This window comes from Cydia amplana, chromosome 21, assembly GCF_948474715.1.
Source record: "Cydia amplana chromosome 21, ilCydAmpl1.1, whole genome shotgun sequence".
In the NCBI taxonomy this organism is placed as follows: Eukaryota; Metazoa; Arthropoda; class Insecta; order Lepidoptera; family Tortricidae; genus Cydia; species Cydia amplana.
Genome location: NC_086089.1, coordinates 9,242,825 through 9,260,902, shown reverse-complemented (window position 1 = coordinate 9,260,902; position 18,078 = coordinate 9,242,825). Strand labels below are relative to the sequence as shown.

The 18,078-nt window shown below is 42.4% G+C and overlaps 1 protein-coding gene across 1 annotated transcript in view; it reads right to left on the bottom strand.

The window, feature by feature from the left end:
* The window catches only part of LOC134658214 (prolow-density lipoprotein receptor-related protein 1-like), a 197,808-nt gene that overhangs the window by 47,190 nt on the left and 132,540 nt on the right, over window positions 1-18,078 (bottom strand). Inside the window, 7 exon segments of the mRNA XM_063513823.1 lie at window positions 365-508; window positions 2,201-2,394; window positions 7,407-7,580; window positions 8,968-9,126; window positions 11,847-12,011; window positions 12,994-13,092; window positions 13,937-14,052. Coding sequence (XP_063369893.1) covers window positions 365-508; window positions 2,201-2,394; window positions 7,407-7,580; window positions 8,968-9,126; window positions 11,847-12,011; window positions 12,994-13,092; window positions 13,937-14,052 — 1,051 coding nt within the window.

Below are 18,078 nucleotides of genomic sequence, written 5' to 3'. Positions count from 1 at the left end.
TACTTGTACACTAGATGGCGTTGTACATACCGTAGCACACAATCCTTGTGTCTGCCACACGGCCTAGCTCTAGCAGCACATAAAGGCGCGCAGCCAGTCTCATCAGAACCGTCGGCACACTCCGCCGCCCCGGAGCAACATTGGGCAACACGGTGTTGCTACACTTGTACTTGTACACTAGATGGCGTTGTACATACCGTAGCACACAATCCTTGTGTCTGCCACACGGCCTAGCTCTAGCAGCACATAAAGGCGCGCAGCCAGTCTCATCAGAACCGTCGGCACACTCCGCCGCCCCGGAGCAACATTGGGCAACACGGTGTTGCTACACTTGTACTTGTACACTAGATGGCGTTGTACATACCGTAGCACACAATCCTTGTGTCTGCCACACGGCCTAGCTCTAGCAGCACATAAAGGCGCGCAGCCAATCTCGTCGGAACCGTCGGCACATTCCGCCGCCCCGGAGCAACGCAAGGCGCCACGTATGCATTCGCCGTTGGAACATCTGTAAAATAAAAAAGGTTAGATTAATAAACATGACAAAATAACTTTTTCATTCTATCGGTTCAATAGCAAAAAGTTTAAACTAGAGCCGTGTGTTCAATAGGGCTACAGAACACTTCTTATCGCCGAATTTCACCCAATAAAATCGGCCCAAATAAGTTCAACAAGACAGCCACATTCTTCGATTGGGTTTGTCGATTTAATGGACACTTGTTGTTTGTGAGTATAGTAATTGAAGAAAAGTAAACAAAACATCAAAACGGCGGTCTGTTTCGTTCATTTTTTTGAAGTGAAAGCTTCTTTAGCGGCGCTGGGCACTTTTTGAGGTGGGGAAAAAATGATAAACTCGAGACAGCGTAAGGCGATCACGTGACCGTAAGGCGATCACGTGACCGTAAGGTTTAGATGGCCACTCATTTAGATGGCATTTAAATCAATAAAGAAAAACTCAATGACATTACAGGAAAAAGGTTCTAATCTTGTACGGGCTGAAATACGTGGATCTCACAGTTACATTCTTTATATCACTCAAATATAATGTAATAAAGCTACATCTTGATGAAATCGCTAATAAAAGTGAACTCTAGTACTGGTGAATAAAACTCAAAATATCATGACCAAATATATTTTTCACCTCAGCAGCTCGAACAAGGGTACTTTGCTACTTAAAAACAGTGAGCAAAATCGCATTTTGCTCACTGAAAGGACAAAATGAGCAAAATGCGATTTTGCTCACTCAGTGAGCAAAATGCGATTTTGCTCACTGTTTTTAAGTAGCAAAGTACCCTTGTTCGAGCTGCTTAGGTGAAAATTTAATTGTTGGTATATCTTAAGAAAACATGAGTGAATAGAGGTAAGTGATGAAGAAGGAATACATTTTTCGGGTTCTCTAATATGTTCTCACTGCTGAGGTGAAAAATGTTGTGTACTACACGAGATCAAAGTTATTTACATCTCGTGCGCTTTTGAGTCCCTTACTACGCTCAAGATTCTAAATTAGATTCACTCGCTACGCTCGTGAATCTATTATAGAATCTTTCGCTTGCACGGGACTCAAAATAAGCACTCGAAGAAATATCAAACTTTGATCTCTTGTTGTACAAATAACTATAGATGCGAGGTCTGCAAGGTAACTTTACAATTTCTATTCGAATTTTAAACAATTAACGCTAATTACGAATTTTAAACAACTTCACTGACCAGCAATTCCGGAACTAAAGTTTTTCAATAGAAAGGAGGATGGGTCAATTATACATAGTGCTGCAGATATTTTGGACTAGTCATTGAGTTTCCACTTCTGTCGGCACTCCCGGAGTGCAACCCGTTGTTTTTAGGGTTCCGTACCCAAAGGGTAAAAACGGGACCCTATTACTAAGACTCCGCTGTCCGTCCGTCCGTCCGTCCGTCTGTCATCAGGCTGTATCTCACGAACCGTGATAGCTAGACAGTTGAAATTTTCACAGATGATGTATTTCTGTTGCCGCTATAACAACAAATACTAAAAACAGAATAAAATAAAGATTTAAGTGGGGCTCCCATACAACAAACGTGATTTTTGACCGAAGTTAAGCAACGTCGGGCGGGGTCAGTACTTGGATGGGTGACCGTTTTTTTGTTTGTTTTGCTCTATTTTTTGTTGATGGTGCGGAACCCTCAGTGCGCGAGTCCGACTCGCACTTGGCCGGTTTTTTACCTGAACTCGGTCTCGGAGCAGTTCCTGGGCTCGCAGTGCAGCTCGTCGCTGAAGTCTCCGCAGTCGTCCTCGAAGTCGCAGCGCCAGCGGCCCGGGATGCAGCGGCCGTCCGCGCACCGGAAGTAGGTCGCCTCGCAGCCGGGCCGCGCGCCCGTGCCGCAGTCCGCCTCGTCCTCGCGGAGCGGACAGTCCGCCTAAAACACAGTTAATTAATTAAAAATAGGCTACATGACTATTTTTTTACGGTATCAATCGATCGGGTTTGTTTTTAGGATCAAATGTCTATATGGGACCCATTGCATTAAAGTAACACAAAAGTCAGAAATTGTAGTCAAAGTCCGACAGTCGCACTTCACTCGCGAAACGCCCTATACAAAACGGCCAGAGGCCGTGACGTCATCGCCCATCTTGTAGTATGGACAAAACAAGAAAATTGTGTTTTTGTCGGTGAAATATTGCGTTTATGTATATAGTTGCTATACAATATTTTTTTGGATGAAATGTAAGGAGTCGAATGGTACCCTTACTTTTATCGTTTTTGGAAGTTAAAAAAAACTTAAATTTTGAAACTTTCAGGTCCTGTAATTTTGTAATTTTTCAATATTTTATTTTAATATCCACATTATTGTGATAAATTGCTCGTTTGCTATCTATTTTACTAGATTTTGTTATAAAATTCAACATGTGTCATCATCCCTATTAGTCTTTTATGCAACCGTTGTTTAAGAGAGGTCAAAAAAGGCGAGTGGCGTGAGTAACAATTTGAGGCGAATCCGAAAATTGTTAATAAAGACGCCACGAGTATTTTTTGACTCAGTTAAACAACGTTGCATACAATACTTTTTCTACGACCAAGCACTTACTTTGAAATAAAATTGTAAATTTAACAAATATAATACAATATAATAACAAGAAGTAGCAATAATGGAGGGCACGGGCGGGAAAAGAATGAATGAATGAATGAAATTAAAAAAAAACATGTCTATGGTTCACTTATTTGTCAGAGGTGACATTTAAAATAAGGTTGGCAACACTGTATTTCATTCAATATTTTTTAAGTGGTCATTACACAAAGTATCGTAAAATCGCCTAAAAGATACTGCGTTTATGCACAAATTATTTTTTGGGGAATAGACTAAAGACTTGTCTTGACAACTTTAAGGTAGGGTTTTAAAGGTGTGTGCACGACCCTTTAAATGACAAATAAAAGTACGGGAGTAGAAAAAAATAATTATTTGGGGACAGACTCACACAGATCACAGGAACGTACCTATAGCCAGCCGTGTGTTCCAAGTGGAATGTATGAACGAAATAGCTTATCGCTTCGCTTAGCTTGCTCGTTCAACTACAATGAAACTATTTTTTTTCTACTAGTAATCCAGTTACAAGACTAACGGACGTATTAAAAGTTGTAGAGTCTGTGCGGAAAGAGAAGAGTCGTGGCAGAAATGGGAACTAACATTTTCAATTTTATATGGCAATCAAACCTTTGACACCTGTCTTGTAAAAAGTAAACAAACTTCTGTCATTGTATATTTGTATTAACAAAAACCGCAAGTATTGTGTATAAAATATTTTCAAAACACGATTAAACCGTATATAAAACCACAAGGAAAATTATATTTAACATTGTTCGGTTTTGTCAGCGGGAAGAAAACGTCTATAAGCCGACTATCGACTTAACAAAAAGTCGCGGACGTGTTTCCGCTATTCACGGGTATTGATGTTGTATTTAATATTAAATAATTACCTATTTAATAAGCCCCCTAAGTAACTTCTCTCCGGTACATAATCGGTAAGTATTTTCATTCAAAATATATTCATTTTCATAAATATGCAGGTCATTCATGATTTTTAAAATAACTAACGAATAGTCTTGATACTTGCCATTTTATGCATATTTATATGTAATTTTTTTTTTTCAGGATTGAGTAAAAGTACCTACGGTATCTCGTTAAAAGACCTCTATGTAGGTGATATGCAAGAATTTGTAATCTACGTGCCGGATTCAAGCACAGCACAACCAATTCAAAAGAAGATAGTAAATAGTTCTATGAGTGTCCCACATGTGACATTTAATATTTTAATTCAGACTTCGATTACAAAGAATAAAACTTTTTCTAATAAAATATTTCTTTATTTGTAAGTTCGTTGACTAGGTTCTGTTAGTTACGAAATTATGTTTCACATTTAGCAGTGACTTTTCGGCGAAGTAAAATATCGTGAGATGAGAGAACCGGACATATCCCAATAAGGCCTACCTACTTATGCACTATTTTATATCCCAGATAGTAAAATTAAAGTTATATTGCCCAATTTCTTCCCGATCTACCCGGTTTTGTATTAAAATAACTATTGGACAGATTAGGCAGTAAATAAATGAGACTCTATCTTGTTTGGTACTAAAATGACAGTTTGTATTGGCCAGATTCTTAACTAGTTTTAGCAGTTTTGTCAATCGCACTGTCACTTTTTAGTATCCGAGATATAAAAACAAGAGTGTTTTAAAAAGAAAACTAGTGCCTGCGCTTGATCAGAGGATTGAGTTGACAAGTCGACACCACCACCAGGCTCCGTTTAGTAAGCCGTGACAAAAAACCGGAACAAAAGGAATTCAAGTATCATGACCTTTAGTGTCGTACTATAATCACGTGACCAGTGTTGTCAGCATAGCAAAAACCATAAAATAGCACTGGCGCGCCCTCAAATCCCACGACTCTTCTCTTTCCGCACAGACTCTATCACGATATATTCTCTACTTGTATTCTATTAGCTTTCAAAATCCTGTATGGTTAAGGATTATCCTATCTATCCTACAATGATACGGAAAATATAATACGTTCTTATGTTTAGGTCTGTCATCATCTAGTCCTTACTCGCTCTCCTACACCTTTCACACACACACACACACACACACACACACACACACACACACACACACACACACACATACACACCCTAAAAGCATACACCTTATCACCCTCTTTCACACATCATTTTAATTAGGTTTAGTTACCGTATGTTACCTACTCTTTTGTAAGCCCCAAGATACAGGCTCAGCCTAGTTTGGTGCTTACCGGACACCTTTGTGATTGCCTACCTATTTTATTATAAATAAATTATTCTTATTCTTATTCTTATTCTTATTCTTATTTTCATACAACTGTACGGCGCAGTTTTTTTTTATAATTTGTTAAAAAAGCATGACGTCACGTAGGCATAAGAGACGTGACGGGACGTATATTTTGCCACCATTTAAATGTAAAAATTATGCTATTGCGTTGTCGTAGAAAAAGTATTCTTTGTGCAACGGCATAAAATTAGGCCTTAAAACTCGAGCGATGCGAGTTCCATAATAAGATCACAGGTCTCATTGTGTATCAGTCGCATAATAAACTCTATATTAGTCTGTACTGACCTCGGCTATGCAACTGTACATAATTAGGACTTTAAACACGAGCGAAGCGAGTTTCATAATAAGATCACACAAGTCTCATTGTGTATCAGTTGTATAAACTACTATAATAGTAAAATGACCTCGGCTACTTTGTGCAACGGCATATAATTAGGCCTTTAAACACAAGCGAAGCGAGGTTCATGATAAGATCACACAAGTCTCATTGTGTATCAATTGCATAAACTTTAATGGCGTTATTAATAAACGGCTGCTAACTTAATCAGTTGATGATCGTTATTTGTTCCTATCTGTCGTTACGTCATAGAGGGGGAGACACGACGATCATCAGCTGATTAACTTAGCAGACGTTTATGGGGGTAAGTGTGTACCGACCTCGGCGTCGCACTGCCAGTCTCTGGGGATGCAGCGGCCGGAGGCGCAGCGGAAGTGCCTCGGCGGGCACATGCGCGCGACGCAGTGCGCGCCCTCGTCGGCGCCGTCCGCGTCCGCGTCGCACACCCACACGCCGCACATGAACTGTTATATAACTGTATAGTAGTGTGTACCGACCTCGGCGTCGCACTGCCAGTCTCTGGGGATGCAGCGGCCGGAGGCGCAGCGGAAGTGCCTCGGCGGGCACATGCGCGCGGCGCAGTGCGCGCCCTCGTCGGCGCCGTCCGCGTCCGCGTCGCACACCCACACGCCGCACATGAACTGTTATATAACTGTATAGTAGTGTGTACCGACCTCGGCGTCGCACTGCCAGTCTCTGGGGATGCAGCGGCCGGAGGCGCAGCGGAAGTGCCTCGGCGGGCACATGCACGCGGCGCAGTGCGCGCCCTCGTCGGCGCCGTCCGCGTCCGCGTCGCACACCCACACGCCGCACATGAACTGTTATATAACTGTATAGTAGTGTGTACCGACCTCGGCGTCGCACTGCCAGTCTCTGGGGATGCAGCGGCCGGAGGCGCAGCGGAAGTGCCTCGGCGGGCACATGCGCGCGGCGCAGTGCGCGCCCTCGTCGGCGCCGTCCGCGTCCGCGTCGCACACCCACACGCCGCACATGAACTGTTATATAACTGTATAGTAGTGTGTACCGACCTCGGCGTCGCACTGCCAGTCTCTGGGGATGCAGCGGCCGGAGGCGCAGCGGAAGTGCCTCGGCGGGCACATGCGCGCGGCGCAGTGCGCGCCCTCGTCGGCGCCGTCCGCGTCCGCGTCGCACACCCACACGCCGCACATGAACTGTTATATAACTGTATAGTAGTGTGTACCGACCTCGGCGTCGCACTGCCAGTCTCTGGGGATGCAGCGGCCGGAGGCGCAGCGGAAGTGCCTCGGCGGGCACATGCGCGCGGCGCAGTGCGCGCCCTCGTCGGCGCCGTCCGCGTCCGCGTCGCACACCCACACGCCGCACATGAACTGTTATATAACTGTATAGTAGTGTGTACCGACCTCGGCGTCGCACTGCCAGTCTCTGGGGATGCAGCGGCCGGAGGCGCAGCGGAAGTGCCTCGGCGGGCACATGCGCGCGGCGCAGTGCGCGCCCTCGTCGGCGCCGTCCGCGTCCGCGTCGCACACCCACACGCCGCACATGAACTGTTATATAACTGTATAGTAGTGTGTACCGACCTCGGCGTCGCACTGCCAGTCTCTGGGGATGCAGCGGCCGGAGGCGCAGCGGAAGTGCCTCGGCGGGCACATGCGCGCGGCGCAGTGCGCGCCCTCGTCGGCGCCGTCCGCGTCCGCGTCGCACACCCACACGCCGCACATGAACTGTTATATAACTGTATAGTAGTGTGTACCGACCTCGGCGTCGCACTGCCAGTCTCTGGGGATGCAGCGGCCGGAGGCGCAGCGGAAGTGCCTCGGCGGGCACATGCGCGCGACGCAGTGCGCGCCCTCGTCGGCGCCGTCCGCGCAGTCCGCGTCCGCGTCGCACACCCACACGCCCGGCACGCACGACCCGTCGCCGCACATGAACTGTTATATTATATAACAAGTCAATAGGCTACCTGACTAATTTTTTTTATGGTATCAATCGATCGGGTTTGTTTTTAGGATCAAATGTCTATATGGGACCCATTGCATTAAAGTAACACAAAAGTCAGAAATTGTAGTCAAAGGCCGACAGTCGCACTTCAATCGCAAAACGCCCTATACAAAACGGCCAATGGCCGTGACGTCATCGCCCATCTTGTAGTATGGACAAAACAAGAAAATTGCGTTTTTGTCGGTGAAATATTGCGTTTATGTATATAGTTGCTATACAATATTTTATTGCATGAAATGTAAGGAATCGAATGGTACCCTTACTTTTATCGTTTTTGGAAGTTAAAAAAAACTTAAATTTTGAAACTTTCAGGGCCTGTATTTTTGTAATTTTTCAATATTTTATTTTAATATCCACATTATTGTGATAAATTGCTCGTTTGCTATCTATTTTACTAGATTTTGTTATAAAATTCAACATGTGTCATCATCCCTATTATAAACTCTAATCTTATATCGACCGGGATATGAACCGTGATTACCTTTTGTATTGTGAACAACAAGACAACAAGTGTGAACGCGACCGGACCAACGAGTGAGAACGTGAAACGTTGAAAGCGATCGCAGCCGACGCGCACGAATGAGGGTAGACCGAGCGCGGTCTACACAACTTTGACACCCACCCGCTATCTTCAGAGGGCCTACCGCGAACCACGTTCGACGTGTTGCCTCTCTGTCGCACTTGTAAATTCGTACGTAAGTGTGACAGGGAGGCAACACGTCGAACGTGGTTCGCGGTAGGCCCTCAGTTACCCGTGAACAAGATGCATGTAACTGTGTCGAAATATCGGGAGCTCGAAAACAATACAAAAGGTAATCACGGTTCATATCTCGGTCGATATAAGTCTAGTGAAACTAACCATGAATGATTCAAAACTGTTATAAACTCTAATGTATATAGCATACGATAGTGTGTCTTGGTGGTCCGTGGTCTTGGTAGTGTCCAATCTAGCGACAGTCTTCGTAGTCGACATCTAGCATCAAGTAGCGGACATTATCAGTACTGCTAGTTGACAACAGATGTCGCGGCAAACACAAACTCTAATGATCGACAATTTTTAGCTAATATTATAACCGGATTAACCGGAAGTCTGTTTTCTACTCCTACTGCTTATAATATTAGTTGTAAATTGTTTTAGTAGTACATTTTTCGTCAGTAGCGACACTTGTGACATCTGGTGTCAAGTAGCGGTACTGATAGTTCCACTACTTGACGTTAGATGTCAACTACGTACATATGTCTTTAGTAATATGTAAATGTAAAGCAACACCGCCATCTAGCGGACCCCGCACGAACTACTAAGCTCTTGTAACTCACATGGTCGGGCTTGCACGAGCGCGGCGGGCAGTTGAACTCGTCTTCACCTGCGGGGCAGTCGCGCTGCCCGTCGCATCGCGCCGCGCCCGACACGCAGCGGGCCGGTATGCCCGCCGTCACGTTGCCCTGGCATTTGAACTGCGATGACAGGCAGGTGAACTGGAAGGAAGGTTTAAATCATAGGTATATGGTAGCATCCTATAGATGTGGTCACAGACAAGAAATCCTCTAGACTGTGCATAGTAACGCTACCCCCTCTGCCACTTATACGGTAGTTTTACTCCATCTTCGAGTCAATCCCGTGCCGTGATTAGTCCGTGTCTTTGAACGGAACAATCACGGCACGGGATTCGCTCACCTCGTCCCCCGCACCCCAGTATTTTTGGCAGCATCGGTTTCATGAAATAATTGCTCTAAACTCCGTCTAGAGGATTCCTAGTCTATGGATGTGGTATACGCGTGCGTCTGTGAGGCACAAAACATATGCAATGCGACACTATGATTGGTCGAATTTATTTGTTGCCCACCCTAATCCATACTAAGGTGGGAAATAAAAAAAAAGTAAGACTGTGACAAGGGCAAACAATAATAGCGCTTTCGCTGCAACTCCTTCTGAAAGACACATAAGACTATCCCGTTCGGTTATTTCCTCCCACCCGTCATGCCTGATCCAGTTATAGATTCATAGTTTAAATAGATTATTTGGGTCTTAAGCTTTGGATTCCTCCGAAAACGGTGCCGTCATATAGCGGCCGCAAAAGACGGCCGTCTTTACGGTGGCGACATGTGGAAAGTACCACGGCGTCATAACACACTGTCATCCACCAAGGTCAAAGCGGCAAATTTGAAAAATGTAGGCGCGAAGGGATAACGTCCCATAGAAAGTTTGAATTTCGCGCTTTTTCCTACTGACAAGATTTGCTTGATCATCTATAATGTACTTGGAGGATGAAATATCATCAGAAGAAGAAAATAATCGTAGTACGGAATCATTTATTTAAATCTCGTGTCATTTATTCAAAATGGCGTCACCGCTATCTAATAAAACGTTCACGAAACTATCGACACCGTCATGACGGCCGTCATCTTAAGCTTTGGATTCCTCCGAAAACGGTGCCGTCATATGACGGCCGTCATATAGCGGCAGCAAAAGACGGCCGTCTTTACGGTGGCGACATGTGGAAAGTACCACGGCGTCATAACACACCGTCATCCACCAAGGTCAAAGCGGCAAATTTGAAAAATGTAGGCGCGATGGGATAACGTCCCATAGAAAATTTGAATTTCGCGCCTTTTCCTACTGACAAGGTTTGCTTGATCATCTATAATTTACTTGGAGGATGAAATATCATCAGAAGAGGAAAATAATCGTAGTACGGAATCATTTATTCAAATCTCGTGCCCTTTTACTCAAAATGGCGTCACCGCTATCTAATAAAACGTTCACGAAACTATCGACAAGGTCATGACGGCCGTCATCTTACGTTACGTTGACAATCAACGTAACGTAACGCCGTCTAGGAAACCGCGCCATCTTGTTTACATAGACAACGTTCTAGTGACGTCAGTCAACGCTATATAGCGGCCGTAATATGACGGCACCGTTTTCGGAGGAATCCAAAGCTTTACGTTACGTTGACAATCAACGTAACGTAACGCCGTCTAGGAAACCGCGCCATTATAGTTCGTTTTTTTTAGCATTAGAAATAAGGTAAACAATGTTGATGTGTAGTAGAAAAACAGGCTTTAAAAATAAGTCACGGCAAATATGTAACAATTATGAATCTAATACGATCATTTATATTCTTCTGCTTTCATAAGTAACAGTTACTGATTTTTAAACAGCGTTTTTAATTAAAAGCATAGAAGGTAGCATCCTATAGAAGTGGTCTACGCGTGCCTCCGTGAGGGACAAAACATATAAATTCGACCAATCATAGCGTCACATTGCGACGCTATGATTGGTCGAATTTATTTGTTATGGTGGGCAACAAATGAATTCGACCAATCACGGTGGTCAATTTACGGTGGGGAATAAAACAAGATGTGAGACTGTGACAAGGACAAACAATAATAGCGCTTTCGTTGCTACTCCTACTGAAAGATACATAAGACTATCCCGTTCTGTCAGTTATCCCCACCACTCATGCCCAATCCAGTTATACTAGATTCATGATTAAAAGACATGTCAAGATCGCTTAAGCTTTGGATTCCTCCGAAAACGGTGCCGTCATATTACGGCCGCTATATAGCGTTGACTGACGTCACTAGAACGTTGTCTATGTAAACAAGATGGCGCGGTTTCCTAGACGGCGTTACGTTACGTTGATTGTCAACGTAACGTAAGATGACGGCCGTCATGACCTTGTCGATAGTTTCGTGAACGTTTTATTAGATAGCGGTGACGCCATTTTGAATAAATGACACGAGATTTGAATAAATGATTCCGTACTACGATTATTTTCCTCTTCTGATGATATTTCATCCTCAAAGTAAATTATACATGATCAAGCAAATCTTGTCAGTAGGAAAAGGCGCGAAATTCAAATTTTCTATGGGACGTTATCCCATCGCGCCTACATTTTTCAAATTTGCCGGTTTGACCTTGGTGGATGACGGTGTGTTATGACGCCGTGGTACTTTCCACATGTCGCCACCGTAAAGACGGCCGTCTTTTGCTGCCGCTATATGACGGCCGTCATATGACGGCACCGTTTTCGGAGGAATCCAAAGCTTAACGTCAGTCAACGCTATATAGCGGCCGTAATATGACGGCACCGTTTTCGGAGGAATCCAAAGCTTTACCTTCTTTCTAATGCTAAAAAAAACGAACTATAGCGGCGTAGCGCCATCTGGCGTATCTTTGACCAACTAGTTACCGTGTCGCAGTCTTTCTCGTCGCTCCCGTCGGCGCAGTGCGGCGTGGCGTCGCATATTAGAGCGGGATGGAGACATCGACCGCCATTTCCACACTGGAACTGTCCCGGGGAGCACCGGAACGATGGGCAGGACTCCGGCTCGTCGGATCCATCGCCGCAGTCATCCTGGAGTTATGACAATTTTTTTTATTGATTTAAGTTACAAATGAGTGGGGATATTTTAACACATATAATGCAAAGTTTTTTTTATAACACTCCGATGAAATGAAGAGTCGCCAGCACGCTCGGCCGAATTTCACATTCCCATACAAACGGACTTTCGTTCTCATTTTAAAACTAAAGCTTTGGATTCCTCCGAAAGCGGTGCCCTGCCGTCATATAGCGGCCGCAAAAGACGGCCGTCTTTACGGTGGTCGGTGACGACATGTGGAAAGTACCACGGCGTCATAACACGCCGTCAGCCACCAAGGTCAAAGCGGCAAATTCGAAAAATGTAGGCGCGAAGGGATATCGTCCCATAGAAAATTAGAATTTCGCGCCTTTTTCTACTGACAAGATTTGCTTGACCATCTATAATTTACTTGGAGGATGAAATATCATCAGAAGAGGAAAATAATCGTAGTACGGAAGACCATTTATTCAAATCTCGTGTCATTTATTCAAAATGGCTTCACCGCTATCTAATAAAACGTTCACGAAACTATCGACACCGTCATGACGGCCGTACGCCGTACCGCTTTTTTACGTTACGTTGACAATCACCGCCGTCTAGGAAACCGCGCCATCTTGTTTACATAGACAACGTTCTAGTGACGTCATTCAACGCTATATGACGGCACCGCTTTCGGAAGGAATCCAAAGCTTAAGGGTTGGTTTATCATAAAACTTTGCACATATAATGCCATGAAGTATATCTAGGTCTGTAAATAAGTTAATATAGCTCAAAAAAATCTTATAAAACAAACGAAAATTCGCTGTATTTTTTTAACTATGGTATCTGAAGTTACATAAACTAATTACAGACATATAGATATACCTTATCCCTTTGTAAGTACAAAGCTTCCGAGCAAACTAGCTAATCGTTTTAAAATGAGAGCGTACCCCGTAGTCAGCCGGGCTATAGTCAATATTCCTGTCCCTTTCGTACCTGCGTGTCGCAGCGCCACCAGAACGGGACGCACTTAAGCGTCGTGTTGCATACGAAGTGCGCGCTCGTACAGTTCGGCGAACAGCTACGCCCGTCAGGCTGTAGAAAAGAAAAAATAAACAATTTATTGTAGTACTTAACATAATCTTAGTTTATAGCTTTTAACAATTAAAAACCCACATAAAATCGAAACAATGCCATCTACCGAGTTGAAAACTATGTAAAATCTCGATAGAAAATAGTTTAGAATAGGCACCTTAGTGCCGTGGGTTCAGAGAGCGGAGTTATTGAAAAGTCGTACCGTTTTTTAGATCACAATACGACTTTATAGATTCGAATCCTGATTTTTTGACTTTCGCTCGATAAAAAAAGTCACTAACATAAATAAAAATAAAATATGAGAATTGCTTTCAAAAATGCGCATCTTTAGACGTAACAATCCGATTACTTTTTTGTTAAAACTTACTAAACAAATTAAAATTCAAAAACATGTTAACCCGCGGTCCCGAGCACGCACATCCATCTCGCTCACGCTTACGCTCAGTGAGAGTGAGAGAACACGAACCTACTGGGGTACGGTGCCTAAGGGCTGACTTAGACGGCGCGCGAACTCGTATACGATTTTAGTTACATTGCGGACCATTGAGGTGACATCAATTCAGCCGACCGATCAAATGACGCAATGTAATGAAACTCGCATGCGAGTTCTCGCACCGTCTAAGGGTCTCCCCAAACTTATCGACGCGGAATCGGCAATGCCAATAGAAATGAAACTTTATGTCCACGCAATAAGAGCGAAAAAGACGCCGACGCGTCGGCCGTCGACGGCCGAACGGAGCCGAACCGAACCTTACCTGTTTATGCTGTTTACTATCGGCTTTCGCCGAATCCGCGTCGATAAGTATGGGGAGACCCTAAGTCTAAATGAGCCCTAATAATGTACCTGCAGCACGAAGTGTTCGGGGCACTCGCAGCGCGCGCCCACCGGCTTGTCCTTTGTAGCCGGTGTGAGGAGGCAGAGACCAGTGCAATTCAGTTTTGCACAGAGCGCCGTCAATTCTGTAAAAAAAACATATTTTTTTTTTAATTTATTAAGAAACAAACAGTCTTATACAACAGATAAGTATATAGAGTAACATTCTTCTAGTAATAGACTTATAGTTTCCTATATGTAAACAAATATTATAATAAAAACTTATTACTACGTATAAATGACATGCATATGTACTAGTATGTGTGACGAGATATGTGAGGAACTCAGAGCATATAATACTAGAGAGCGGACAAGCCGCCGGCGGCCGTGTCGCAGTTGTTAGCTCATTGAGCATACAACGCCGCCAGTTCGCCGTCCGTTGTTACCGAGTATGCACGCGCGCTGTTCACCGAAAAACTTCTGTTTTTTACCAAAATGCCGAGTTGTGCAATAATTACTTGTAAACATTGCAGTGATTTGATTAATTTCCAGACCAATGGGATCACTTTTCACAGGTTTCACTACTTATTTCAAATAAAACCACGAATTCAACGTAATATTCCGACTTGTATCCATGTAAGCTTACACTTGCTTGTCATTTAATATGTTTCATTATACATTGCTGCTGTACAAGTAACATGATTGCAAAGTACAGTGTTTACGCCGCAATGAACTGGGTACAAAATGATTCACTCAATGAGAAATTTTCTCATAGTGCAGCAGCGATGTGCTCCGCTTGGATAGTGCTGTGCGGCACCTATAACACGTATCGATAAAACCAGCCCAGGATTAGTTGACGCTAAAAATAATTTAAAAATTTAAAGATGGTTACTGTCTCTAATATAATATATTATTATAATATTATTTAGTATAAATTTTGTGTAATTCGTTACCTAATGGTATGTATGTATGTATGTATGTATATACTTTATTGCACATGGAAATAAAAACGAGAAACATAGTTACAGAGTAAATTAAATACAACAAAAGCGAACTTATCTCTGTATGGGATCTCTTCCAGTTAACCTTTGAGGAAACGAATAAACAAAAGTAACGATGAATGACAAACAAAAACAATAGTGTACAATCACTAAAATGAATGAAATGCAAGTTTTGAATACACATTGCTACAAATAATATATATAAACATAAATAGAAATACTTAAATAGATAAAATAAAGCGTATCTATATATATAAATATAACCTAAATAAAATAAATAAATACTCAATATATATCATAAATAAATAGATATGAGCTCGAACCAGAAAAGTAAACGAAACTAAAGAAGTACTAATCGAGGAAAACCGAATCACTTATGTATCGGAAAGCCACAATTTTTTAAGCCTCTCCTTGAGTGATGCTACAGATTGCTACAGTGTCTGTCTACTGTGCACGAGGTCTCGGGTTCATTTTACTGGGCAGTAATTGACTATAAATATTAAACGTAATGGGTCAAACAGATTACTGTGTTATCGTCTTTCCTGTAGACATACACAAGAGTTAAGGGCTATAAAGGTTAATTTTCTTATTTAACCCTTATCCACGTGAAAAGGTCCTCCTTTTATTTAGAGAACTATGATAAAATCATTACTTACATGCCCACAAGCTGTTAACTATTGCCCACAGGAGAGAAAACTAGTGTGTTAGCGCTAACTGTACATTTTTCTTATAGCCCTTAACTCTTGTGTATGTCTACAGGAAAGACGATAACACAGTAATCTGTTTGACCCTAATATACCCGCGTGCATTTGCACAGATAAGAAAATTATTGTTTTTTATTGCTCTATAATAAATTAATAATCAAAAATTCGATGTTATTATTGCAATCAAATTTCGAATGCCTTTTTTCTGAACACATCATATGACATTTTTTAATATGTGTGTAGGTAGATAAAGTAATATATGCAACTGTACATTATTAAGCAATTTAAGCATAATAATTTACAGTTACGTAAAGTTTATGTAACTGTATCGGCCATATTCGAACTTTAAGATACGTCAATCGTTTCACGTTTCAATCTCTAGTATTTGACGTATCTTAAAGTTCGAATATGGCCGTACATTCCTTATTTTTTGATAAACTACTAATATCTACTTAAATCAAATGTCTTGTTTTAACAAGTAAATTTATTCCATAAATAGGCAATTAAGAACAATGATTCCGAATATTTATATTTGAATAGAGTTCATGAAGTTATCGACACACAGTCTTTTCCGACAGTCGATCAAATATCGATATCACGGTGTCCCGGCTCAGTTCCCGTAATTATCGTTGTGTGCGTGCGTGATGACACGACTCGCTGGTCGTTCGCATGTACACAGACATTGAAATGATGCGCGTGTATTGTGCAATAGGAGCGTCTATCTACAAGTGTGAGTACTTTAGGTGTGTGCGTGAGTTGTCTTTATAATTACTGGTGCTTTGTGTGGGTTCGAGAACTTGCGACAGGCGTATTCAATACAAATCACCGGGCATACCCGATCTCCTTCCTTCCTATATCTGTGGTGAGGAAATCTTAATCTAGGTGGTCATACAGGTGTTTTTTTTTTTTTTTTAATTTTATTTTAAAGAAGAAAAAACTATTTTTTAAACAATCTTAGTGAGCTGCTAAATATGTCTACGTTTTGGCTCTTTACATTGTACAACCTACATGTGCGTTTAATGTATGAGTGCTGCGCATGTTTAGTTCTGGTGCTTTTGATACTAACATAATGTCAACATATCGAATTTAAACTGTTGTGAGACATGCTAACATTGAATAATTGTACCCAGGGCGTGCTCTGCCACTGCGGAGTTGCTGCAGTCCATCTTCTTTACACTCCGTATGTGTTCTACGAGTCTAGTGGACACGTTGCGTCCGGTTTCTCCGATGTAGGACTTACCACAATAGCATGGTATCTCGTAGATGCCCGGGTTACCCAGCGGATCCTTGTCCTTTGGAGAGCGCAGCACACTTCTAATTTTTATATGAGGACGGAAGATTGTCCTAATGCTAAACCTCCGGCGTAATAGGCGTCCAATTTCATCCGTCACTCCCTTAATGTACGGTAGGTAAGCAGGTGCTCTCTCCGTTGTATGCTTCCTTTGAACCGATGACGCAGGGATCGGAACCGGTTTTTTGCAAAAACTTAGAAATAACCATATTTTTCGAATTATTTTATACTCGAAATGTAGGACTCAGTTGTGTTTTTAGGTTACAACTTCGTATTATTAGATTGTCCAATTAGAAATGAAGTAATTAGCAAAGAACGAAAAAATACCGTTTCCGTTCCCATACAAAAAATACCGGTATCCGATCCCTACGATGACGAACCTGCTGCCCGCTGGCTCTCACATGCTCGCACATGCCGCTGGCGAAACATGTCGCGCGAGTGACTTAAAACAAGTGAGTCTAAACCGTAAAATTATTCAATGTCAACATATTTCAGAAGCTCGAGGGATCGATACATCTTTAACCCTTTAAACGCTTTATGTCATAGACACAAACATAGTTCGAAAGCTAAGATCCCGGGCGCAAGCGAGCTAATGTAAACCCTAGTCGTAAGTGTGAAGGTTACTTTGACAGCGTCCGCCATAACACATATAGTGGTCCTTGGCGCGGTGGGCACGACTAGTAACAACGCCTTTAGGTGTTCTTGGCGTTCAAAAAGTTAAAAATTTAAACAATCATATGACGCGGTAATCGCTTGAAAAGTCGCAACAACGGGGCCATTAGAGTCGCGAACAGAACTGTGGTGTAAAAATACGCCTAAAAGTACGCCTCTCTGAGGCAGGACATGAAGACCGTTGTAGAGCGTTTTATTAGCGTTATATTCATTTGTAGTAAAAATAGTCCTACAAAACGATTTTTAACATACTTCTAATAATAATGTCGGTTTTTTTTGTTTTTCTAACTGTTAAAAAAGTACTTATTTCTGATAAATTGCAAACTGTAAAATTAAGATAAGACTTATCCAATAACAAGACTTAAACTATTATTACCTACTTTAACTAGAGATCTTTGTAGTGGTTTTTTGTTTAGAAATTTTTTTTTTTTAACCCGCATAAATGTCAATGTGGTTCAGTGAAGGGGACGGACTGAAAATCAGCGCTGCGCAGGCAATTTGTAA